An 18,698-nucleotide genomic window follows, 5' to 3' on the forward strand; every position below is an offset into this window, starting at 1 on the left:
TGTCCAGACTGTCAACAACAACCATCCTGCCCATTGTTTGCGACAAACCCTAGGGGACTCTCCTCCCTTCAGCTCTGGCAAACTGACGTGACTCATGTACCCGACTTTGATCGGCAGAGATATGTTCACGTTTCCATAGATACCTACTCCCATGCAATCTGGGCCACTGCAATGACAGGTGATACTAGCCGGCACGTACAAAGCCACTTCTGAGCTGCCTTTGCAGCGCTTGGTATTCCAAAAGAAATAAAAACAGATAATGGCCCTGCATATGTCAGCCATGCGACACAAAAATTTTTCCACACATGGGGTATCACTCATAAGACAGGGATACCCCATTCTCCCACAGGGGAAGCTATTATAGAACGTGCACACAGAACCTTAAAAACTCTATTGCAAAAACAAAAAGAGGGGGAAGCTCAGGAATCTCCCCAAAACAGATTAGGAAAAGCTATATATGTACTAAACCATTTATTGCTGCCTTTTCAACATGAAGATGTCACACCCATAGTCAAACATTTTAAAGCTATGGAGTCAGGAATGGCACATATATCACAGGAGAAGGCGATGGTAATGATGAAAAATTTAAATACTGGGTGTTGGGAAGGGCCATATCGGCTACTAACTTGGGGTCGAAAGTATGCTTGGGTCTCAACAGATGTAGGACCTAAGTGGGTACCTGCAAGGTGCGTAAGACTGGCTCTTGCATTGGATAACAGGAACGAGCAGCAGAAGACAATGAACTCCGAGAAGACTGATGGGGAATGACCCCCATGCGAACGTGAGAGCAGTTTGTGTCCATCGTTGGAGACCAGGAGTGTCTCTTTGTCCCGTCTGTAAACGGTGTTGTGGATTTGTGACCTTTTTTTAATTACTATAATAAGTAGACAAGCTTTTGTGGTAGAAAAACAAAAAGGGGGAATTGTGGGAATAAATGAGGCTGTGTTTGATGAGATGCAGCTGTGCCCTTGAGGCTTGTTACAAACAGGTTTGAAGGGATGCAGCTGTGCCCTTGAGGCTTGTTACAAACAAGTTTGCGAAAACTTAGAGGCAGCAAAATAAGGATGCGATTAAATACGTTTCTGAAAGAGGAAAGTCGCGTGCACCCACTTGAAGAACCAATAAGCAGCGCGGAAGAGACGCGTGAACGTAAGGCAGTAACCAATGAAATAAGTTTTGCTTGCTCGTGAACACTAGATCATATTATAAAAGGGATAGATTGTAAAAATAAAGGGTCTTCGCTTGTTTTCGCCTGAACTGATATGCGGAGTCCGTGTCTCATTCCCTTCACCTACCTACCTGCTGTTCATACTCCATATATGCAGCACATAGTACGAGACCTAAGCATTCAAAAGTGGATGGGAACTTTCAAGTATAAACCTACAACTTTAAACATTATTAGGACCCTGAATGAAAAAAGTGCTCTCAAAAAGGAATTAATTTAATGTGTCTTAAGTGTGGCCCCTACAGCTTAGATACACAAAGTCATCAGTCACTTTTTAAAGTCTCAAGTGTAATTTCCAGTGACAATCTGGCTCGGAACACAGATACTAAAGGTATTAATCTGACGGCACTCTCTGTTCATTCAGATCCTAACAATTTGCACTTAAGAAAAGGTATTTTGCTTTGGGGTTGTTTGTTTTTTTTTTAAAAACTGCTTCTATTCTTGACAGACATCTACAATCATAACTAATCTCCTCTGACGTCCCAGCCAGAAGTACATGACTGTATCAGTTTAATAGGTTGTCAGATACATAAACAAATAGGATCAGCTTTTCAGACCCCTGTTTGGCAGACACTGTATTAGCCATCAGACATTAATTCTGAAAGGAAAGCTGTTGTCCTTTCTTCCTAAGGACAAATGAGATATCTACACTAGAAAGGAAGCCAGATACTTAGCCTTGATGACTGACCTTAGCAAAAAGCACAGCATGTGATTTATTCTTTAGAGGTGTGATTAGAAGCAAATTTCTCTTTGTATTTCTCCAGTTTGGGAAAGATTACAGAAATAGAATAATTTCTTATTCCTCAGATAAGGGAACACTGCTTGCATCATACTTAAGAGTCCATATATCACATATAGTACATTATATCATATAATGTATATATTTTTATATGATCTATATATATATAATATAACAGCAAGAGCCGTTTCCTGGAGACTGTATGCACAGTACAGAGAGCAAGAGGAGTCTGGAGTGAAAGAATGCACTGAGTACAAAACCAAATATGACCATTTATTCCTGTATTTTTCTACGTTTAGTTTCCATGGCCTTGGACTCTGAAACACCATCAATTTCCATAACAGTAGTATCAAGAAATGTACTTCTAAACACAAGCTCCGGGGTTCACAAACCAGTATGAAGACTTTAGTTTTGATTCAAAGCATTCCTGGTCACAGAGGAAATACACTAAGCAGGTACTTAAATCCTGTCCCTACACCATGTCACATTTAGATGCTATTTCCTTCTGGTTTTCAGTTAAGTTGCACTGGTTTGGCTGGGATAGAGTTAATTTTTTCCACCGTAGCTTGCACGGTGTTATGTTTTGGATTTGTGATGAAGAGAGTGTTGAGAACACAGGGATGTTTTAGTTATTGCTGAGCAGTGCTTACACAGCATCCAGATCCTTTCTGGTTCTCTTCCTTCCCTGCCAGTGAGTCGTCCACGGGTACACAAGAAGTTGGGAGGGGACACAGCTGGGACAGCTGACCCTAGCTGACCAAAGGGATATTCCATACCATACGACATCATGCTCAGCAATAAAACTAGGGGGGAGGTTTACCAGGGATGCCATTGCCCAGGGACTGGCTGGGCATCTGTTAGCTGGTAGTGAGCAATTGTCTGGGTTGTTTTTTTTTTTTTGCATCACTTGTTTTTCTCCATTTTATTTTCCGTTTCTTTCCTTTTTTTTTTTTTTTTAAACTTATTAAACTGTCTTTATCTCAACCCACAAGTTTTCTCACTTTATCCTTCCGATTCTCTCCCCTACCTCAATGAGGGAGAGTGAGCAAGTGGCTGTATGGTGCTTAGTTGCCTATCAGGGTTAAATCACAATGTAAGCTAAAGAGCTCAAAATTTTTGAAGGACAAATAAACTTACCTTGTCCAGGTTCATACTGATTTACAGTCAGTTGATCAGGTTTATGTTTGATATACCCCTGCTTCAAGCACTTCTCCAAGAATAGGTCGCAAATTTCAGGAAGACCTAGTTATAGAAACAAAACTGTAAGCAAAACAGGATAGCTCTTGATATTTTTATCCTTTCTTTTTACAATAAATATAACAACTGGACAAAATACACAGAAACAGCTTCATAGATACGTAAGTCCATCTTCAATAATGATCACTCTGCATTTGCTGTAACACGTACATCACAGCTGAGGGCCTGATCTGAAAGTCCAATATATTTATAACATCTCATAATTAGAAAGGCCATTCCTCCAAAGCCTCTGCGTTCAGAAGCAGACCAGGTCCACTCCTTACAAATGCAGACTGCGCTATCTGCACATAATTAAAGCATATCAAATCAGAGGCAAAGTTTCCACCAACTACAGTAAAAAAGTTGCAGTCAAGAAGCAAAATTATGCAGAAAGTCAGAAGTTGTGCAGAGAGCTCTCTAAAAAAATTTAGCCCCCAAAAACCTGTTACTGAGTTAGATTAAATATCACCAAAAAAAATCTGCTGAAGGTAAAGTGGTTTTGAAACAGGCATGAAAGTTACAGTCCTTCACTGAATGTTTGGTTTGCTATTTTTACCTGAGGACTTCACTGTAAAATTCTGTTGGAGGTAACACACACAAACATGTTAGTAACAGCCCTTTCATGAATCTATTGATTTTTATTTTTCAATTTTTCTCCCCCAATGAAGTGTTTGTGCTTTTCTCACACATAAAATATTCTAGCTGTGAGACCAGAAAACAGCTCAAATACCGATGCTTTTATGATTATATAGCTTCACTGTTAAAACCACAATGTAACCAGAATCCTCCTGTTGGAAGCTGCATCCACCCTAGTACACATGCATCACCTTAAACACCTTCAAGTTTTACAGGAATTTAACTCCCTTATTTTACTATTTTTAAATCTAAGACTATAAGATGACTCACTTTGCTCTGACTCACAGCTCTCAACTCCAAATAAGAGTTATTCAAACCTTTTCAAAATTGCTTTCACTCTAAAGGAAATATTATTTTGGTGTGCATCCAGCAAGCTTCAAGCTAGTCAAGATAAATATACACAGCAATATACGTCACAATCCCCAAAAAAATGAACACATAATTTATAACATATAATTGTTTTATGAAACAAAGCTAAAAAAGAATGACAATTACAATCACAAAAGTCTCATTTGACTGGACCTCAACAAAGGGCAGCAACCCCTGGCTGCAAGTGATTGGAAAACAAGCTTCAAGCACTCACAATAATTTGGAACAGATCCCATTCAGAAGCACTGTTTGGTGTGTGCTTAAGATACAGTGAAGGCTCTCCTCTTACTAGAATCTCACCTCTCCTTTAATTAGAATCTCACATCCGTATCTCAGTGAGGCTTAAAGGCTTTATATAATGGTTCAAACATCAGTGAGCAATAAGTATGATTTAATAGGGAAGTTCTCACCTCCAGGTAAAGGTTTGTCTTTATCAACATTGTTGTTATCATAGCAAAACTCATATCCAAAATGTTTTACTCTTCTATGCTTTAAAGTCTTCTGGGCTGTAAAAACACACAAGCTGAAAGTAAGACTAGACTACATAAAACAGTATAGGCAATTTGCTATGCTTCCCTATTCCATCTGACCTGTTAAATGTAAACATTCTTTAATTAACAGTTGAAACAATGTGTGCAACCCTTATTCTTCATGGCACATGCTTCTACCTTATTACCTTTTGTATTTGCATCAAGCATCACATTCACGGCTGTATGAAGTCAAGCTGATGGTTTTCGTACATGCAAGAAGTAGAGAGTACCAATTTTCTTTAGCCATGTTTAATGCATCTTTATTCTTGCCCTGATCTCTGAACTTCCACTTGATTAGTATCCTATGAATACAGCAGGATCCTTCACTTTCACCAATTACCAAGTTACATGTTAGCTAAGGTCAATATAACCCTTTGTGTTCTTCCAAGGAACAAAATTTACACAGAAACCTTGAAGTGAATTCCAAGAGCAATTAATTTGTTAAGAGATTTAACTCCACAAAGCTCAAGTGAAAGCACAAAAGCATCCAGAACGTGTCTCTCACTGACTTCTTTTTGATTTAAGAGAAGACATGGCTCCTCAGTTGGACATCAAATTACAAGAGTAACCTTCACAGAACAGTCTTGTGCTTGGCATAAGACACCTAAAAAAGACTTTAGTTGTTCCTGGATGCAGGAGTATTATTCAAGTAAATCCATACCAGCATATCAACTCAGACCACTTGCCCCCAGGAGTTTATCACTTGCAATATAAGACCCAATTTCTCAAATACTAAGAACAAGTACACAATGATTTCAAACAATACATTTACCAAGATGTAGACTTCTTGCAAACTGAAACTGTAGGAAAAAACAGCATAAAAGTATGGAAGGTCTGGATTTCTATGGTATTGCCCACCATTTTGAGTATCTTCATCTCCTGTCCAGTCAATACTTCCCAACATCCTCCTTTCTTCCTCTGGAGAAATAATCTTTTCAATGACCATTAGACCTGGAGGCAAGCTTGGAGGAACAGCATTCTTCCAGAAAACTAGGGTGTACGGAAAAAGTGAATATTGTCACTGTTCAGAGAAAATAAAACCATGTGTTCCCTATGGGGATATTTACTATGTATGAGAATATAGTATAGCTGTACAAATATTTACTTTCATGATACAACGGAGCCCTCATTGGGGTCTTATTTGGTGAATGAATGATCCCTTTTTGGCATGACAAAACAGGATAAGGCCCAAGTTTTGCATCATGCAAAGCACTTTCTAAAAATTTTACTGCATAAGACCAATAAGATTCCATATTATTCAAACGCAAAACCACTTGTGATTTTCCTGTCAAAATAACGGAAACAAGAATTTCCCAATCACTTCAGGATTCTACCTGCATTTCATTTTAATTTTCTAGAACTTTGATGATTTACCAAATCATCAGATTACTCTCTGTCCAAAGAAGCAGTCTGTAATCAAATATCGAGGAGCATAATGCAATACCTAGGTGAACACAAAATGTTGGTGATGTAGGGACATTCAGTTGGCTATCCTTACAGCTTAAAAAAGCTATTCGCTGGGAGAATGTACAGACCAACACCAGGAACCCATTCCACTAGACACTGTAAAAGCTCATAGAAAGAGCAACAGTTCTTATACTAAAGAGCTTATAGTCAGCCCTAAAAAAACCTTGGAGAGAAGGGGGAAAAAAGCCAGAAATCTTATTGTGCCTATTTTACTTCTTGGAGTTGAGACAGAGATCGCAAGACTAAGGTCACACAAGAAATCCAACTAAATGTCCAGAGATCTCCTGGGTCCCAGTTTAGCTCCTTAATCACAAAACCTTCATGTGCAGTATTGAATGGTCTAGAAACTACCTAAATCCTTTTGCCTCCAAGTAAAGGAGTTCAAATTAGAGTACCCTATCATGAAATACAAGGAGCAAAGATTATTTTATGTCCTGAATTTTAGATTCTGGCTTTCATTCTCTCTGTCCACTTACGAAGACTAATGTGCTTTTAGCTATATTTACAACCTAGAAAGTAAAAGCAAAGGGAAGCAGTATGCAGGAAGTTGGATATATGGGAGAGCAGAAAAATTATACCTTTTTCTACAAAATTAATATAGAGAACAATGTTTTGGCCAAAGTCTTCCAGTGTCACTTCTTTTCCATTAAGGGCATCAAAGGCTTTCTTGGCTTCTTCTGTTGTCCCATATTTCACAAATGAATATGGTTTATTCGGTGGCATTAAGAGTGTTTCTACCAATCCATATTCTTCTACTATCCTGAGCAGTTGGTGTCTACTCATCCCATTACCGAGACCAGCATTGGCAATAACCAGGCTCTAATTGAAGAGGAATTTAAAAAAAGGAGAATTAGTGATTACTGTTGGTTCATTTAAAACTAACACTCTACCAAGAGAGCAGCTCTATAAAGAAAATTAAGTAAGCTCATGAGTACTTTTTTGTGTATTCCACACAAAATATTTACATTTCAATGAGCTTGGTATATGAGGCTAAAGGAACCTTTGTTTGCCCAGCGCATATTCTGGCAGAAAAGCTTGCAACCTCTATCAGAGATACCTCCTCAATTAATGTGTGTACTTACTATTAAAAGAGCACTTAAGCTTTCAATCAGTATGTGTGCGTCAAGTGTACTGCAGGCAAACAGTGACACCGGCACACATAATTTTGGAGGTTTCTAAAATGGTATTTTTCCAGAGACCTGTTACCAGTAACAAAAATAAACAGAAAAACCTTTGAAGACTGTGATTCTTTTTTCAAGAAAGGTTTTCTCATCTTTGCCAAGCAGTCTCTCCAAGCAGAGAGATTGATATTCCCAGTCCCACCTCATGTCTTCCATACATCACGTTCACCAAAAAAAGCAGCAGCCTCTAGAAAGAGAGCATCTAGTTCTGCTCCAGCACTCTTATCTGAAAATTCTCCCTCTTGTTTTTATAAACAAAAGAGATTTATGTCCTATCCTTAGTTAACACAGCTTACTTCATACACAATGCCTAACTGCTTCATTCGACGCTTTCATAGTGATTTATGTCCAAAATTATCAAGGAGTATGCAGTTTGTGAGGACTGTTGCTGGTTTGCCAAATATTAGAAGAAACAGCAAAACAGAACTTTTCAAAGGACTATTATTCAAGAAATACCCTTTGAAAATACATAGGCCTTTTCAAAATAAATTAACAAGTTCTTTTGACATCTAAATAGCTATATGCCATAACTGGATGTTCAATCTAATCATGGTGGTTGAAAGAAGTTTAAGTCCTTTTTTAAGACCAAATGAGGATGCAGCCTTGAAGCTTTGATTGAGCCCTGGTGACTCCAAACAGCTAGCAACAATTTATTCAGATCAACTCCATGTAATACCTTTTCAGAAAGCTTTCAATCTTTTCTTTAAAGTCTATGAATGTTCTATGACCTTTTCTGAAGGCAGCTGGTAAAGTGTTCAATTGTTTCAAATGATACCATTTAACTTCTCTAAAAGACAGAAAATTAGGTTTAAAACTGAAGACAAGGATTATTAAAAAAAAAAAAAATTATATAGTGAGCACGCCTGAGGTACTGCTGTGATTATGTCTATTGCAATGGCTCTGTTAACACTTGTTCTTAGCACTGCATCAGGCTGTCCGTTACTGATCACATTTCTCAAAGGTGACCATATTATTAATTACTGTTATTTTCTGGAATGTTATTAATTATAGAATCATTTAGGTTGGAAAAGACCTTGAAGATCATCAAGTCCAACTGTAAACCTAACACTGCCAAGTCCACCACTAAACCATGTCCCTAAGCACCACATCTACATGTCTTTCAAATACCTCCAGGGATGGGGACTCAACCACTTCTCTGGGCAGCCTATTCCAATGCTTGACAACCATTTCAGTGAAGAAATTCTTCCTAATATCCAATCTAAACCTCCCCTGGCGCAGCTTGAGGCCGTTTCCACTTGTCCTATCACTTGTTACTAGGGAGAAGAGACCGACCCCCACCTCGCTACAACCTCCTTTCAGGTAGTTGTAGAGAGCAATAAGGTCTCCCCTCAGCCTCCTCTTCTCCAGACTAAACAACCCCAGTTCCCTCAGCCGCTCCTCATAAGACTTGTGCTCTAGACCCTTCACCAGCTTTGTTGCCCTCCTCTGGACACGCTCCAGCACCTCGATGTCCTTCTTGTAGTGAGGGGCCCAAAACTGAACACAGTACTCGAGGTGCGGCCTCACCAGTGCTGAGTACAGGGGCACTGTCATCTCCGTGCTCCTGCTGGCCACACTATTCCTGATACAAGCCAGGATGCTGACGGCCTTCTTGGCCACCTGAGCACACTGCTGGCTCATGTTCAGGCGGCTGCTGACAAACACCCCCAGGTCCTTTTCCCCCAGGCAGCTCTCCAGCCCCTCCTCCCCCAAGCCTGTAGCGTTGCATGGGGTTGTTGTGACCCAAGTGCAGGACCCAGCACTGAGCCTTGTTGAATCTCATACAGTTGGCCTTGGCCCAACGATCCAGCCTGGCCAGATCCCTCTGTAGGGCCTTCCTACCCTCCAGCAGATCAACACTCCCACCCAGCTTGGTGTCATCTGCAAACTTACTGAGGGTGCACTCGATCCCCTCATCCAGATCATCAATGATGATGTTGAACAGGACCGGCCCCAGTACTGAGCCCTGGGGAACACCACTTGTGACCGGCCGCCAACCAGATTTAAGTACATTCACCACAATGATGGAGAGGCCCATGTGTGTAGAGGAAACACAGAGACTCAAACCAGTGCTTTCACTGGTGGCAGGCACTTCATCTACAAAGACAGTCACTACACAACAACAGCATGTACTGCAACTGATCATGTTCTCCTGACTGAGCAATTTCAATATAATGAGACTCTTGCACAAAGCCTGAAAGCATTTTCTGTGTTCTTGACACAAGTTTATCACTAGTACTATGATTTTATTTCGTACAACACTTATTCAAATGTTCTATCATCGATGAGGATCTTGCTGGACCCAAAAATTACTCTATGGTTAGATGAGATGGATAATTTCCTATCTGGGGCAGTGTTGAAGGGAATAAGTCCCAGATTACAGACCCATTTCCAACCAATACTAGAAAAACACAGTCCCTGCTCCAAGGAGCTTACAATATACACAAGATTGCTGGGTCATTTTAGCATACGCCCACGTGGTGTGAAATCTGAGTGAATAATAAGCCCATTTTTGTTACAAAATAAGTATAAAGATCTAACCGATGTTTCCATATTTGAATGGGGAGAACTGGCAGGATGAAGACGAACAAGGCTAGAGTAAACGATACTGCTCTATAGTGTTTCAAGCTATTAGCAGCTCCCCACAACTGACGGAGGGAAATTATAAACTCTCTAACTTCTTCCCTTTCTGTCTGCAAGGTCCTATCACTTACTTTTTGCTACACCAGTATCTGCGAGATCACCCTCTGATCTGCCGTAACTCTCTACTGTGGCAGGAAACTACAGATCAAAAAGCTGAGTAGTTTTCTGTTAGGTTAGGGAATAAAGTGGCTTAAGGTAAAGTTCATTGAGCATCCTAAGAAAGCAGAATTCCCTCCTATCTTGTCACCCTTGTGCAAGGGAAGAGGAAGTTGTCCCCTTTTCAACAGCTGCAAGTCAGTCAATCAGTTCAACTCCCACAGAACTACAGCCTAAATCAATTTAGGTGAATAAAACAGTGTGGAAAAGATTTCTAAGACAGACATGTTTTTAACAGGGAGTTTAAACGAGACAAATCATACTTGATAGAGAAGTATAGGGGAAAGAAAGATACAAAAGCTAAAAGCCAGAGAAGAAAAGAAATCACACACAGAGAGAGAAGAAAAGTTTATCTACTTCAACAAGGTAACATTTCCCATGCTTCCTGCTCCTCCCCACCCCAAGGAACTACTATTTCAGATTAAAAAAACAAAACAAAACAAAACAAAACAAAATTTATCCAAAGGCCATCAAAGTCTCTCCACTGACATTAAACTGGTGAAGTACAGTTCTGCTTTGAAATCAGAGAGGCACAGAAAACCCTCAATCTCAGGCAGTGCATTTTTGAGAACTGCATTTTAGACAAAGCCTATGCGAGACCAGAACATAGATAAGCAGCATTTTCACACCACCACCAAGATCAGAACTGCCAGTCACCTGTGTAGCATGGGAGATGCACTCAATGCCCTCATGTCTCATCAATGTATGCTGAGCTCTGACCTGCTTCCTCAATACCTTCTTCTTCATTTTATGGACTTTCAAATGATCTTCGCTGGTTTTAACTTCCATGCTGGTGATCTGGGAAGCAGAAGTAACAACAGATAGTAAGTGTCCTGCTTGAAAAATTAAATACTTCAGTCTACTCTAGAGAGATAGCCTCCCCATCTCATATGTCAGCCCTAGGATAGAATTAGGACTTCCGATAATTCCAGATTTTATTATTTGGGGCTGACAAAACTGAGTCTGCAAAGTACGTTCTTCCTCAGTCAATAGCACAGTTTTCCCCATCTCTGGTTTTGTTATTAAACTCTCTTTTATTAGGAGGATCCCTCCCCAAAATAAAGCCTTATAAAGTCTGCCATGATGCTAGATTTCGTTTTCCAGTTTTTCTCTTCCTCTTCACTCCTTTATTCACAATATCACTACATCCATTTGCAGTTTTTAACCTGGCTGCCCCTCCTGTTTTCACATAGTAGTTTCAGTTAATTTCCTTCTCTCTACAGTCTCTCCAGAGCAGAACAAGAGAAAAAAATGTATGTGGAGCTGCCATGAGATTTGTATCGTGCTAGATTCTAAGTTATTCATGCCTCACCAAATGCTTGAGTTGGAGATGAACTGTTCCCATTTGGCTCCCTTTTCCTAATTGCCACTTTCAAGTGAGTATGTCATTTGGCAAAAATTGCTTTTTTTGAGAGTAGAAAAATGTGTCCAATACTTAGACATTCAAGAATTAGTGACCAGGATGCTCCACACCTTATTTAGCACATCTCCCAAGGCCAAACTTCACACAAATGACATTCCTCTCATGAGAAGGAACGGAAAACTGTGTACATATATTAACTGTTGAATTCAGTGGCAACGCAGCATTTCCCTACCAGTGAGTTACTTAAGGGTCACCGGCCTTCTCCAGGTTTTGTTGCATCTTTTGCCACTTCTGGTCTACCGCTATACTGAGATCATACCTTACCTTCCTACATCCCTCCAAGCCTACCTTCTTTTCCTTTCTCCCTTCCCACTTCCTTCAAACCCAAAGGAAGAGTCCAGACCTCACCTGAGACTATGACAAACCTCTCAGACGTTGATGTGGCTAGACTTTGCCCTTCTCTTTTTCTCTCCCTATAGCATAATCCCTTTACTCATATTTTAGGGGTTTCTTCTCTTCTTTCCCAAAAATCCTCCTAACAGTACAGGTAGACAATCCAACTGCAGTTGTCTGTCCTTTTCCATTCTTTTATTACCATTGATCTGATAACAATCCTTTCACCTCATCTTCTCTTCACCTCAAAAAATGTTTTTGTTTCTGTTTAAGAAAAGAAAAAAAAAAAACCAACTATGCCAATCACCACTATATTTACTTATTTAAATGTGTCAACTGCTTCAACAGTCAATCATCCACTTCCATACCTTCTGGCTTGCAAGACTGCGTAGCTGCCTCCCAATACCTAAACTGCAGACACAATCACGATAATATTACAATGTATCACAGGAAAATTGCAAAGGCAAAAAAAATTCATATTAGTATTTGATGCAACTTTGTATTGAATGACTTAGCAAATATTTTCTTCTAAACAAATGCAAATATTCTAGTAAAATTGTTATAAAAATATTAAAGAGTTGCATAGGAGCGCTAAGTATGTATTCCCTGTGACTGCTGCAGCATTATCATCATCAACACGCAAAACCATTAAGTGCACTGAAAGAGAAAAATCTTTAAAGTGAATCAGAATGGCAATTGCAACCCAGTGGAAATAACAGTTTCTAATCCTCAAAAAAGGAGCAGAGTAAATACTGCCAAAGAAGACTCAGTCTTTTGCCACTCCTCACCATTTGTTGGTTCTTCCTCCTACCGTTGGTCTTTCACTCCCAAACCCGATTTTACAGCAGCCTCAAATGAATTAAAACACTTGTCATAGAAAATGAATTGACAACAACAAATTCAAGCAAGCCTAGCAAGTTACTGGCATAGTAGGCTCCAACAATTCTATTCTGAAACAGCCTCAGATGCCTGCTATCAAGTTTGAGATAGCGCATGCATGGCCATAACAGTTTGAACCCCAAGCTCCTGGCCAAACAGCATTATTCAATTTTTTTTTACACTGACCTGACCAATTTTTTTTACACTGACTATCCTGACCACACAAAAATCACGTTAACATCTGAGCCTGATGAAAAAACCTAATAAATTACTCAGCACCAAGATCCATCCTACCACCACTAGACTCTTGCCCTTTCCTAGGGGCTCTTACTCAGAGCTAATCAAGCATAACCATGCTAACATGCAACGGAGGCAACATAAATGAGAAGGCAATCTCACTAGTGACAAAACTCTTAACAGGACACAGTTTCAGAAAAAGGAGGAGACTACTGAAATAATTATTTCATGAGACTTCAGAAACATAAAGTGTAGAGGCTGAAAAGACCAATGGGTTATAAAGGAATCTTCCTTTCTGTAAAATCATTTTTTATTACAGATTTCTTAGCAACTGTCTCCCACTTCCCTTCAAAGCAATACTGATCGCTAAGGGCTTTTTGCATATTTTATACTCTGCTTTTCACCCTTCCCATCCTGAATCTCTTGGTACCTTCTTAAATAATCATTTTCCCTTCTTGATGGCAGACCTGCACACAGTCCGCAGTTCATTCTTTGACAAAACCACACTTGCTTCTAAAGACAAATAGTTCAAAATAGTTTTCTTATTGAGGATTCTTCACTTAATCTCCAACTAGGGTTAAACGCACAGCAGGTAACGGTCCCCTTAACCTTCATTAGTTAAATAATGATCAAGAAATCTCAAACTTGCTTAGACCAAAAAAGTGCAGCGAGACACAAAAAAACCAACAAAAGATAAATGGAAGGGAGCGGGGGGAGTCTCCTGAAAAGAGGCATGAAAAGTTTACATCAAGTACATTCCCCTAAGTGCATCTAATGGGTTATCCTTACCATGATTCATCTGATTTGCAGGCTTGTTCAGCAAGCTTACCATGACCGAGCTGTCCAATTAACAGATGTGGTCCAAAAGGCTTGGCCTGCCCAACTTTATTTGCCATACACAGGAGAACAGAGGCCAATAGCTTTACAGACCGCCCATGTGCAGGTCCCCATCTTCTGGGGAGGGGGACAAACGGTCTCAAACTACTTCACAGGAAAGTATAGGAGAGACACATCTTTGATTTGGTGAGGTGGGGTTACAGAAAGAGAATAAAAGTATGGGATGGGTTTTCTCTTTGGAACCATGCAAATCTGGTTCAGAAGGAAAAGCATGGAGGCAATGTACACCACCCACACCAGTCAGACCACTGTCATGCAGCCTCTGCAGAACAGGCCCAGCCAGAAGAAATGGGTATCGAACTGAAAGGCTCAGGCTTCTCCCGTAACACCTACACCTCTGCACACTGGAAGACTCCGTCCGATCTCAGGGTAAAGCAGCTCTGAGTTTAGTCAGGCCTTTAGTCAGGTCCTCATAAACTACCAGGCAAAAGCCAAGAAGTCATGACCCAATATTTGGCAAATAAGCACAGAAATTGAAATTGAAAGACTACTTTCCATCCTTTCATAACCTCTGAACTAAACAACAGAGCAAGGGGGAGACCAGGTGTGACTCAGCTGCCTAACCAGTAGCATTTAAAACTGGCAGAGATGCCCTACCCCACAATGCCTGGCCTTCCACCTGCTGCTCAAGAAGCTGAGGACCTTCTCTACATGCTGTGTCATGCTTGCCAACATCACCCAGATGCCTCTGGCCTCTGAAGGCACCTCGAACAGCATTACCTACATTGCAGAAGCAGCAGGACCTTCCCTTGGTCTCTGAGTTGGGCTAAACCCTCTGCCTTGTCTGTTGCACCATTATCTGAGGCTCAATTCTGCAGGCACGGAAACCATCAGTCTGCCTCGATTTCTGAGTTAAAGAATCACACTCAACTGTAGAGAAGTGGAAAACTTTATTTGGTAGCATCTCACACCCCCTTTACAAAGGCCAACTATAGAAGAAAAAGCATGCAGGAGTGCATTATTCATTACTGTTATCACCTCCTTTCATGAGTATTAAAAAAAGTAGCTCCTGAAAATACACTAAACAGTCTCCCCTCGCAAGGCTAGCTCATCACTCAACTGGCCTGACATTACTACAAAGGTTAATGTAAAGCTTTAATGTAATGGGGGAACCTTATCTGCTGTAGAAGCCACTTCCGAAAATTGAAGTGCATCGTTTCTGAAGTGGAGCGAAACGGCAGCGCTCAGCAGAGGGAGCACCACGCTCAGTCATGAACTTTGGCAGTTCGTTATTCAGTTTCGGCTTGGTTTTGTGCCGCAGACACGTAAACATAAACGTATACAGACGCTGCATACACACAGACATCAAAACTCGTTGAAAAAAACAAAATTCAGGAGTTCTGGTGGGGAGGTTTAGGAGTTCCAGCACTGGCCAAATAGGCCTGAAGGCGCCGGTACCTCCCTGCGGTTACCGCCACCGCACCTCTGCCAGTGACGGCCAGCACCTAAACCTCCCACCGACGCCCCTCAGATTCACGAGCTCCGGGCACTCGTTAAAAATAATAACGATAACAGGAGTAACAACAGGTACGTGCGCATGCTGTTCCGCCATGAATAAAGACGAGGCGGGTGCGTGCAAAAGCTGTGAGGCAGACGCAGGGTTTGACTTGGCCTTGACCCCCCTTCATATCACCTCGCCCTGACAGGGCCAGAGCCAGGCCGCCGCGGGCTCGCTTCCCCCGCACACGGCGGCGCGGCGGGGAGGGGAGGGAACCCGCGGCAGGGGCCGGCCGCGCTCCCGACACCTCCGCGGGGCCCCGCCTGCCCTCTCTCCCTCCCCCAGCCGGGAGCCGGGCGGGACGGGCGCTGCAGCCCCGGGCCCGGCCGACGCTGCACGTTACCTGGCTGGAGGCGGCCATGTTGGGGCGGGCAGGCAGCCCGCCACCGCCTCCCCGTCATGGCGGCGCCCCGCCCCGGACGGGTGGGCCCTCGCTGCCGGCCGGGCGGCAAGTCCCCTGCAGGTCTTTTCCGAGGCAAAACATCTGCGCCGTTATCACGGGGTGGAGGAAGGGAGACCTGTCCGTCACGAACCGCCGTTCTGCGCCAGTTTTCCTGAGCGCCGGCCAGGGTCCGGGGGGTCCCGGGGCCGCGGTCAGGCGGTGCCTCAGAGGAGGCCGGTCCGTGCCCGGGTGGGCCCGGGCCTGTGCTCGCCGCGCTGAGGGGAACTTGCAGTGTAACGAGGGGGAGAAAGCGGCCTTGTTCAGCCTCCCACCTTGGACGCATGCTTATTGCAATTGTTCCGTATCCTCATTTCTGCTCGCCCAACTCCCACCCGGCTTCACTTGCCTGCAGGCCCTCCCCTTGCCGTCGTTTCTCTCCAGGTAGAGCCTGCTCCTTGCCATCAATAAAGTCTTCCAAATCCGCAACAGAAGTAACGCAACGTTTGAGCCCCCACCTCAGCCCCACGCCTGGCTCTGCTCTTTCGCTGAGAGCAATTCAGGGCAGAGCCTTCTCCAGCACAGGGGATCCTGAAACGGCCACATCCACGTGTCAGATTAAAGACACCTTCCCCCAGGCCGAGGCGCTCACCCAAAGAGATCGTCCATCACCTAGACAGGCCAGCACCACAGCAGCACTGGTCACATTACCTTTGGCACACCCTGCACTAGGGGCAGAGGAAGGTAAAACCGTGCCAATGCAGCCAAGGCCGTGTGAAGACCAGCCCTCTGGTTGTATGTACATATTTCCTCACTCCACTCTTCAGCTCGCTAGCAACCCCCGCTAAGGCTGCTTAGTAAACCTGTGCTGTTAAGCAACCTGCGCCTCACTGAAAGGAAGCATCTCCACGGCTTGCTGGCTCCCTGCATGAGAAAGTGATCCCATAAATCAGAGATGGAGCATGTAAGTCTTCTCTCCCCATCATTTTTCTCTGCCACCATAGACTAACTAAGCTTCATACTATGCCCCTAGACCTACACAGCCCTTTCCCCCTTCTTTATCCAAAATACTGAAGTTCAGCATTACCTACTTTTTCTGCCTTTACCTGACAAATATTCTACTTCTTGCTGTAGCTTATTACCTAAAAACTATCTTTTTTTCTCTCTCTCTATTTAAATACCAAGCTGATTTTTTTCCCTCCCTCTACCTCCTGTGGGTTTTTAACATTTCTCAAGATCAATTAGGAATGGGATTCCCACGTGGGTGGTATGTAAGGTGACTGATGAGCCTGTAAACCTGTAGTCTGAACCCAGCTCCTCAGCTTTGTCCCAGATCCACACTCTGGAGGAGTCTACCCATGCTGTTAGGTAGGGCTGTGCTTGCCCAGAAAAAAAAAAAATGTTTTTCTCTTTCCCTTGGATCATATACCATGCCCTGAGCCAGGGACACAGCTGTCCCATGTGCAGGAGGTACGGGGATGTGAGGCTGGTGGGGCACATCCACCAGCTTGTGAAGGTAGTCAGAAAGGTGGTCCCACTTCTGTCCTTCCACCACAGTTTGTGGCATTACATCACTCTACGTCTTTGACCTACACAGTGGGTAGCAAGGTATCGTGATAGCACAAATCTTTTGCTTAAGTTTTCTCATACGTACAGTGTGCATATTAACTGCCTACCTAGTAAGTGTATAGCAGGGATCTTGTTAACCTTTGTGAACACTAAACATTAGCATCATCTGGTCTTTTTGTAAGTCAGAATGAATGGGGGGAAACAACAACCAGGCAACATCAACAGCTGCTGTCTCTGTTAAAATATTCTCTGAGGCCCTCAGCCCTGGAAACCACCAAACCTGAATGCTACTGAAAGGATGATTCTAATGAAATCGGTGTGTAGTTCATTACCAGTTTGTTCTGACAAGAGAAATAACAGTCCTCATTCATAGCCTAATCTATTAGCACTAGATTACTCACTTGGCTGTTTCCACATGCTCTTGACAGCCCTTTCTCTCTCTGACATGTCTTCACCACTGACTGACCCTGTTCCTGTCCTAAATATCCGCTCTGCTCTTGGATTGACTTCTCTTAACTGCTTACTAACAGCGCACTCTTGGACACATCAGCGTAGACGCAAAGACCTCTCAGCTGATTCACTGCCCCCAGTTACAGGCCACCAGGAAGGGAAGGCAGAGCCAGAGGATGTAGGAGGATTGGGCTTTTCGAGCAGGGCAGCTGTGGGTGACATTGTAGGCACCCAGCTCATGGTAGAGGGGATGGAGAGGGGTGAGAAAAACATAGACTGGCAGGATGTTGTTTTCCTTTTGGCAGGAAAATACCTGCCCAAAAGTTGTTTCTGTTAAGTGCCCATGTTCCAGTTCAAAGCCCTGATTATGTGGGCTCTCCATTCTTCTACTTGGCTGTCCATGTGCAGTTTATCCCACTGGGATGCATCATTGCTAGGTAAGAAGTAGAACACAGGCTCAGTGGAACGTTACGTCTCAGAGCACAAACCAACAGGTCCTGGCAGCTGCCTGACCCTGTGTTCGCCAGTCACCATTTGGGTATATTCTGCTTTATTATTTTGAAAATTGCTTTCTGGAGGAGAACAGACTCACTGTGTATTTTTTTCTTGAAATATCTCTGTATGATTCGCGTTGGTCAAGAATTTGTGATGCATATTGAAATAACATTGCCTTTGTAAAGGAATAAAGATTTTACTTCTATAAACAACATTCACCAGTTAAAAGGAAAACAGTTAAAGGCTGATTATGGGGGGTTTAATACAAGCTTATTTTGGTCAAATCAGAACTGTTATTCCCTTTATAATTTAAGCCTTGAAGCACTGTGCAGTCCCTTCTCATGCTAGATAACACG

The 18,698-nt window shown here is 42.5% G+C and overlaps 1 protein-coding gene across 1 annotated transcript in view; it reads right to left on the reverse strand.

The window, feature by feature from the left end:
- Positions 1-15,825, reverse strand: part of ALKBH8 (alkB homolog 8, tRNA methyltransferase) — a 57,693-nt gene extending 41,868 nt beyond the window's left edge. The window contains exons 1-6 of the mRNA XM_082337601.1: positions 15,793-15,825; positions 10,840-10,980; positions 6,781-7,021; positions 5,594-5,725; positions 4,616-4,711; positions 3,102-3,206 (exon numbers count right to left, since the gene is read on the reverse strand). Of these exons, the coding sequence (XP_082193727.1) occupies positions 3,102-3,206; positions 4,616-4,711; positions 5,594-5,725; positions 6,781-7,021; positions 10,840-10,980; positions 15,793-15,810 (733 nt within the window). The 5' untranslated portion in view covers positions 15,811-15,825. The remainder of the gene's footprint in view (positions 1-3,101; positions 3,207-4,615; positions 4,712-5,593; positions 5,726-6,780; positions 7,022-10,839; positions 10,981-15,792) is intronic.
- Positions 15,826-18,698: the final 2,873 nt, after the last annotated feature.

Source organism: Platalea leucorodia (assembly GCF_965183815.1).
Source record: "Platalea leucorodia genome assembly, chromosome: 2".
In the NCBI taxonomy this organism is placed as follows: Eukaryota; Metazoa; Chordata; class Aves; order Pelecaniformes; family Threskiornithidae; genus Platalea; species Platalea leucorodia.